The 8861-nt window shown below is 38.9% G+C and overlaps 1 protein-coding gene across 4 annotated transcripts in view; it reads right to left on the bottom strand.

Annotated features, from left to right (window-relative positions):
* LOC109465611 (dipeptidyl aminopeptidase-like protein 6) overlaps nt 1-8861 on the bottom strand; it is a 198996-nt gene that overhangs the window by 99897 nt on the left and 90238 nt on the right. Inside the window, exon 1 of one of the 4 annotated variants that reach the window (XM_019762968.1) lies at nt 3413-3505. The exons of the other annotated variants lie outside the window; for them this stretch is intronic. Coding sequence (XP_019618527.1) covers nt 3413-3448 — 36 coding nt within the window. The 5' untranslated portion in view covers nt 3449-3505. Of the gene's footprint in view, nt 1-3412; nt 3506-8861 lie in introns of those variants that run through there. 4 annotated transcript variants of the gene reach the window in all.

Raw genomic sequence — 8861 nt, 5'->3', positions numbered from 1 at the left:
CGTTGCATCAGAATTTTGCTTGTTGCAGACAATATCTTTTGGAAAACAACACAGACAGGATGTTAACCTTATTAGTTACATGCCCAAACATGACCACTTCTGTGCATACATTGTAAGCTACCAATTTTGCACAGGTGCAGTACATTGTACGTTCTGCCGATGTGCTACTGCACAACACGGTAGAGAGGTTGGGCTGGGCGCTATGCTGACCAAACTTTTGCGTTTTGTAGCGTCCTTCATCGCAATATCAACAAGAATTCGGAGAACTCATACATTTGTACCTCCATGAAATATGTAGAGTTTAAGCAAATGTTGTTTTTTATTTGTCTCATTGAATATGGAAAAAGGGGTTACAATTAATATAATCTAAACTCAAATTACAATATTTTGCATGTGAAACTCCTATCCTTTGGCAATATTTCATTTCAACGTGTCCTAATTAATTATTCAAATTACCTCTATATCAACATAATATATGCATAGTGTTGTTAACATTTAAGTAACTTACACATGTCACAAGGTATAAAATTCGTATCATTTACCATTAAGAAATCACAGAATTTTCACATTGATTATGCAAATTAGGTCATTAATTTGTATAATTGGTATCTGTTGATGTTCCACCTGCCATAGACACACGTGAGCAGAAGTGGAACAAACCATTATGGTCTAAAAAGGGGTAGGGAATTTTCCCGACCAGCCTCGTAACCCCTGCTTCTCCTATTGGGTCAGTTAGTCCTCACTACTTGTGAGGATGTTTCTGGCTCAGGGAGAAGAGTTGCTGTTACAGTTCTATACCTCTAGCTCTATGCCTATGCGGTGTTGCTCAATGGCCTTGCATTGAGCAACACCGTTAAAAAAAAAATATATTACATGTATGAAAGTACTATCAACACTGTAATTACAAAATTTCCTCCTTAATTATGCAAATTTATTCTTCATTTACATAATTTGCAAATAATTATGTACATCTTTCTCTAAGCTATCTACGTACCAAAAATGATGAAAATACGTTGTTCCTTTCTGGACTTATCCGCTTTAAAAGATTTCGTCAGAAACTCGCCTGCAGTTCCTGAACAAGCTGCTAGGGAGACAAAACCCACACCACTTATTCCTGACAGGAAAAGCTATCTGTCACCAAAAATCCAAGACCATAGCATGTTCAGGACAAAAAGTACAAAAACCGGAAGTTCTGCTGCAGTACCAAGGTCATCCACCAGGAGGCCTTTGTCTTGCTATGACCTATTATTATTAACATACCAAATATCATAACAATCCATAAAGACATTCTACATGTAAGTTATGCTGACTACAAATGTGCGGAAACACAGACACACACACACACAAACACATATATACACACAGACGCACACACACACAGACAGACATACATACCAAAAACAATACCTCCATTTTTCATGGAAGTAACAAGTTACATGTAATAAAATGTGGCTGAGCATCTTCAGACAATTCAGTTAATTATTGTGGCACCCCATACACTTCCCAACAGCACAACAGCAATTTTTTCTTGAGTAAAATCGTACAAAATACTAAGTACTAGTATGTAACATTACATGTGTGCTGCTGGTCTTGCACATCTCTGCTCGATATCAAATTTCTCGGCACAGCTGTGAACGTATTAAAGCAGGAATGTTGATTAAACCAAGGATGAAACAAAGGACTGGCTCAACATTTATTTGCCTCGCAAAATGCCCTTCCAAAGTATACTGAAAGCAACCTTGTTTCCCTGATAGAGATAATTAGCATGTCAAAGAGGTGCAGGATGAAATGTACATTTGTACTCTAATAGAATAAACTTAGCTTGGTGTACCAGCAAAGATTGCCACTTAAAATGCAGGAAATGGCATTTCAAATTTTTCCGGGACAGCATGCCCCTGAAACTACCTAGTTTATCAAAAGCAACGTCATGATGTCTTTTGTCATGATAATAATACAAAACCAACTTTCCTCATCCTTTTCAAATTATTCATACAACAACATGAATCTATTTTTCGTGGAATTATGGGGAAATATGCACCTAACAATGTATGATTGATACAATGTGTATAACAAATTTGCCTGGAGGATTATAACATGTTGTATGCTACATGACAAGGTCTCATGAATATTTTAAGCTACACGCTTTACAGTTTCTGTCTGGGTTGTCTCAACACAATCTAGACTAAAAGAAAGCTTTGGACTTCAAATCAATCAAAATTTAGCCTTGGGCTATTTCATTTTGAAACTTCTGGGAGCAGACAAGAAGATAACTCACATTTTATTACAAAAATTTAAAGGGCAGTCAAATTTGTCAAAGTGCACTCCAGGTGACGTTTATGGACAGGCAGAAATTAGGATAAAACTAAGGACAAGAAATTGCATGATTACCCCAAACCTTAGAATGGAACCCTGGCCTTAATCTGCAAAATTGATGACTGTAACAAGTCATTTTTATGGATGACATCAGTGCAAGACAAGACAAGGTTCTGATTTATTCTTTTGTCTTTAATTTGCTGTCTTGTATTTCATTCCTTTTATACATGTATGTGATGTTGCCACTGAATCAAAACCATTTGTACCATTGAAAACTTACATTTGTATCAATGGATGTTGTAATAGTTGGCAGTATGGACACATCAAGTTCATACTGGTTTCTGAAGCAGGTCATCTACGATATCCTAATGATTGTTCAAAGGGGGCTTCAAATACCCTAGTTTTTAGCCTGGGCACCATGACACCAAAAACAGATGGTGACCAGGCTAGTTGAAGTTTTGGCTTCTGGAAGGTTTACGGTTGTTGTATACAGGACTAAAAGTCCTGTTAGTTGTGATATCATGTTTTGTTGTATTAATTCTTGTTTAACAAGGTTTTAATGATCTCAAAATTTGAAAATGTTGGAATCTTGCTTTTTGTCCGTATGGCATTAGATTTGATGTCTGTGGAGGATGGCCTAAATGTACAACATCTATTGATGGTGTATTTCCTGTAACGTTAATCAAGAACGTTCTCCCTCCTTGCTATAACGGTAACGGGCCCGGTAACGTTAATAATTGTGACTTAATAGGTAAGTTAACGTTACTGCACAGTATTTCCTTGTCTAGACAAAATTGCAATATATTGTCAAAATGAACTCAATATAACATTATGCTTAGAGAATGTTTTCCGTCAAGTCTTAGCTTTCTATTTTTTTTTCTTTTTTTTTTTTTTTTAGGTATCAAGGTATGTTGCAGCCTCAACATTTTTGGTAACAGTTAACGGTACAGTCATGATCGTACTTTCGTAGTGATGTCAATGATGTGCAGACGACGCGCCAGTGTAAATTTACTGAGTTTTTTTTATAGACAAAAGTAACACTCAACAAAATGATATCGATGTCAGACCCTACTACAAATAAGGCGTTTCTTTTACCTACCGGCTCTGCATCGTCCAACAGCTGCTGTTTTGCCATGTTTTTTAGGGAAGTCTTGAAGGTCCCGTCTGTGTTCGTCAGTCCATCTTGGATTTGGATCAGTTCAACATTTGTCATGAAATAGGGGTGTGTTGATGCAAGTGACTTACCGCCATATTTTAAAATTCACATCAAAACAAGCGCAACTTTAGTACTTTCAGGTTAAAAAAACGCGTGGTTGACTCAGTTAGTTAGAAAAAAATGCTTGATGTTTGGATTTTGGGATAGTTTTTGTTTTGATTTCATAGAATCTGGTGGGCTTTGCCTTGTGACCTTTAACCCCAATTGTAAGACTTCGGCGCCAACAACAAATCTGACATGGTCACATGTGGTGAAGGCTTTTCCAAGTCAGGGTGTACATGTACCAGGGTGTTCCACTTGGGCCAATTTTTCAAGTTCCACATTTTTCCACTTTCAGTACAGCACATTGTACTACAAGTGATGTCATGCATGATGCTTCAAAAATTTTTGGACAGCGATGAGCGGTTTAAAAGTTGCGCTTCTTCAAACTTGAGTGCATTAACGTTACTTTACAATGGGCACTATACGGACAGTACAAGACCCTACAGCTCATTAAGCACATAACAACAATACTCCTTTATATATCCTCTAATGATTTGCAATGACGTTACAGCATTGATTATTTGGAAAAAAATTACATACTTTCAAGTGCAACAGCATAACGTAAATTTTATGGCAATTTTATGCTAGATATTTTGAACATCATGCTATCTACCAAAAATTCAGGATTATCTGGATATTACCTGTATTTAAATAATACAATTAATTATGAATTTTCAACAGAATGCAATGAATGGTTAGTTAGACTGATATAACAATATAGGATGCCATACGTAACAGTCACACCCTGATCTTGGAAAAGGAGCGAGCAAAAGACTTCAAATACTGATTCGTATTGGATTGATAAGTATTGGATTGTTTTATTCCTTCCTTGGTCACGATGTGTGTGTGTGTGTGTGTGTGTGTGTGTGTGTGTGTGTGTGTGTGTGTGTGTGTGTGTGTGTGTGTGTGTGTGTGTGTGTGTGTGTGTGTGTGTGTGTGTGTCGTATAATATTTAATATAAGTCGTACAATATTGATACCAGACAAAGTGGAAAGTGAGGTGATGATGATGATGATTTTCTTTCCTTTAAGGCTTGATGCCAGATGTCTATGAAGTGTATTAAGCAGAGCGTTCTATAAGACTGACAAGTTCGTTATATTTTATGAAATCAGTTCAGAGTTCAGAGCTATAACGTTACTTGTCTGGTATTGATAGAAGGCACAACGAGAAACAGTATTTCTACTATACAACTGCATATGTTGATGCACGTGACTGTTATCTTACTGTTTTCAAGTTTGTTTTTTGCTTGGATATAACTATTATATATTAGCCTATATATACAGGATGATATCGTGTTAGGACAGTTTTGTATAGTCCGCCTTTCATCATAGTCCTATTACTTTAACTGTTACTGCTCCTAAAGTAGGACCTTCCGGCCGAATCAATTTGCCGAGACTGAACGTTAACCCCCAGAGAATATTGGACAGGCCTCCGAATATCAACCCTTCTGTAAAAAAAATGCGTGATACCGGCCGTGTTCCGGCCGAAAATATCTTTGAGCTCGAAAGCCGGGGAACCGTTATTATTCTGCTGTGTGACGTCGGCTAATGCCACAGTGCGATCTAATGTGTGCATATTTCACTTCCTCTCAGCCTGCGGGACCCAACAATTTGACTGTGGTTACCTCCATTTGTCCCTGTGACGCTACAGAATTGATATGAATACAGACATACAAACAAAGAAACAATCATGAAAGTTTATCTGTGTTGGTAGTTACATGTTTAGAGTTTGGTCCAACACAAAAAAAGTTTTCTCACGTAGAGCTTTCGACCAGTTCCCCGGTAAACTGACCCAGTGAATCTTGTCACGTGGTAGACGATGTCGACCCCCGTCTCGGTTCAGATGGGTGAAGGAGGCCATATACATCAGGGCCCATCACCCTTCATTGAACCGCGACGGGGGCCGACATCGTCTACCAGATATCTTTGACCCAGTGTTGACGTCACACTTCAAAGACGCCACGTGACAAGCTTCATTGGGTCAGTCTCTACTGAAGAAGACTAGAGTGACTGCATGGTCGAAAGCTGGTGGGAGAACTTTTTTTTGTGTTGGACCAAAGGTCTTAACTCGAAACAAACAAAAAAACACACTGTCAAACAAAACCTCCGTACACAGATGTTAAGCTATCCCAGCACCAAAGGTCGAGATAACGCTTAAGTTTGTACGACATGTCCACGACTATCCTACGAATGCTGCCTGTCGTCCAACTGAATATAGACTTGATACTACAATTGGAAAATGTAACTGATAATTAGGACCGAGACATATAAATGTTGCACAAAATGTGAGCTTGTTAAACCCCAAGTATTCCACACATACGGTCCATTTTCTTTTGTGGCCACTCACATGCCCAATTTTCAGTTAGACGTTAAAGCCGCGTAATTTTCAACAATGGTCTCAGACTGAATGAAAAAATGACATATTCTACACCTTTATTTCAGACCTATATGGTCGTCATGGTAGTGCCTATACGCGAACGTTATACAAAATACCTTTCGGTACGTGTCTTGTAGAGATGATAGACATTTCTAAATCACACTCTTTGTTTTGTAGTGGGAGCTTTGTATATACATATATGGCTTGAATAGCTGCACGGAAATAAAATACGGCATCATTATATCAATCGTATTTTCTAATGTACAATTTCAAGCTAGTAGTAAACCGGCTGGCTCCGGACTGATCTCAATTGTTAGTCAGTGTTCGACCTTCATATCTTCTCCCAATGCAAGAAACTGTTTGCCCTTGACAATGAAAATGTACTAAAATTTCCCTATAAATACATGTAAGTCTGACATAGATAAAGCGAGGCCTCTATCTGATGTTAACTTTTCTATCCTCTCCGTTCCGTGCGCATCACCACTCTGTAATAACGATTCCCGCAGCCGTAAATCAGCCGGAATGTTCATATTTGTACCCGGTTATCATATAGCAACAGGTAGTGAAGTGATCATGAGCTTAGCAACAGGACCTGCTGCATTTTCATGGTGTCTGCAATCCAGGCAAGCACATATCGATCAAATCTCCCTAGCACTTAAAAGTGAGCATAAAACTAGAAACAGTTAGTAACATATATCAGAATATGTGGCGGATATGTGGAGAGAGAGCAACAGCCAGACACTAAGAATCTGCCTATTGGGAGATGGTGATTAGCAAGATGGAAAGATTGTTTAATGCTAAAGTAACATGGAAAGCCCATGTTTTATTGGCTAAGTTCAAATGCTTGTCGCGTAAACATACATCGTACAAAATGAACAAGAAATCAGATATTTCAGACTTCCTCGAAATATTTGATGTGTTCCTGGCCATAACGTTCACCCTGTTTGATTTGTCTGACCTTTTGACCTCCAGTCATTCTACCCGTCAATCTTCCCCACCAATGTGCTGTCAATTGCAATCTACTCTGCACCGACAGACATACAAACCTACAGCTCAGCCACCCAAAACAATACTTCCGTAGACATACAAACCTACAGCTCAGTCACCCAAAACAATACTTCCGTGCCCGGAAGTAATAATTCTCTTCGGTTGCAACAAAGACCCTCTCACTAACATCGGCCTAAATCTAAACACCATTTCCCCGGTACCAGTCGATGACAGCGACCCAAGTTTTAACATGACCCCAAACCATGGAAAGGCCTAACGGGCCAGGTCAAAGCTAGGATTCTCTATATTCGGACTTGACCTTGAGCGCTGTTATTTATGTTCATTCTAATTATCTCTGCTCCACGGTGTGAACCTGTTCAATAAAAATACCATTTTGTGGGTATTATGGGTTGTCATGTACGTCACGCCGCGGGATTCCAACTGTTTCGTCCTATATTAAACTAGAGGTCGGAGATCTCATGCCTTCGTCGGAGGGACATTGATTTAGATAAATGAACATGTGTAACTGTTATCCTTCACATTTTTAAACAAGAGTTCCGAGATTTCATACCTCCATGAAATATGGGCTTGATATGTAAATGTAGATTTCTTCTTTAATTATGCAAATGACATAATTGACATATGCATTAACATGATATATGTATCGTGCTGTTAAATTTTGATTAACTTACAGATGTCCCAAGTATGACATTCCCATCATTCACCATTAAGAAATCATAGAATTTTCGCATTAATTATGCAAATTAGGCCATCATTTGCATAATTAGTATCTGTTGATGTTCCGCCTGCCATAGGTTACATACATTACATGTATGAAAGTAGTATAATGTAAAACACTGTAGTTATAGAATTTCCTTATTAATTATGGAAAAGTCCTCGTTTGCATAATTTGCATTTAATTATGTACATGATGAAAATATGTTGTTTCTATCTGGACTTATTGGCTTTTAAACAATTCGCCAGAAAGTGCCCTGCAGTTCCAGAACAAGCTGCTAGGGGGACCAAACCCACACCACTTATTCCTGACAGGAAAAGCTATCTGTCACCAAATAGTCAAGACCATAGCATGTTCAGGACAAAAGTTACAAAAACCGGAGGTTCTGCTGCAGTACCAAGGTCATCCACCAGGAGGCCCATATTTGACCTTGACCTTTGTCTTCCTAAGACTTACCAACATACCAAATATCATCATAATCCATTAAGGCGTTATGAAGTTATGCTGACTACAAACGTGCGGAAACACACACACAGACAGACAGACACACACACACAGACAGACAGACACACACACACAGACAGACAGACACGCCAGAAGAATACCTCCATTTTTCATGGAGGTAAAAAGCATTTTAACGCACTAGCATCCGTTTCCCGAGATGTTTCGTCTTTATAGGATTTACAGTCCAGTCGCTTTTTGTTGGAATCAGACGAAAATTGACGCGTGCGGCTGATGTCATCAATACATTCAAGTAATTTTACTTCGACACAACAATGAACCTTTGAGACGGCGTCTGTCCACAGGTGTTCCCTGCTCGAGTAAATTGGACCATCGTCGGGCTTGTTGTGTTCGCCGGAAAGATTCGCATTTATGTTTCAGAAACAGAGGAATACGTCCTGCCGACATATTCGTAACCATGTTATACTGAATATAGAATCCAGACTCACACACAAACACACACACTCACACACACACGCACACACACACACACACACACACACACACACACAAACACACACACACACACACAAACACCACACACAAACACACACACACACACACACACACAAACACACACACACACACACACACACACACACACACACACACACACACACACACACACACACACACACACACACACACACACACACACACACACACACACACACTCACTACACAACAACG

Source organism: Branchiostoma belcheri, unplaced genomic scaffold (assembly GCF_001625305.1).
Source record: "Branchiostoma belcheri isolate BF01 breed outbred unplaced genomic scaffold, Haploidv18h27 scaffold154, whole genome shotgun sequence".
NCBI lineage: Eukaryota > Metazoa > Chordata > Leptocardii > Amphioxiformes > Branchiostomatidae > Branchiostoma > Branchiostoma belcheri.
Note: the sequence above shows the minus strand (reverse complement) of the source record. Positions and strands in the feature narration are given on the sequence as shown.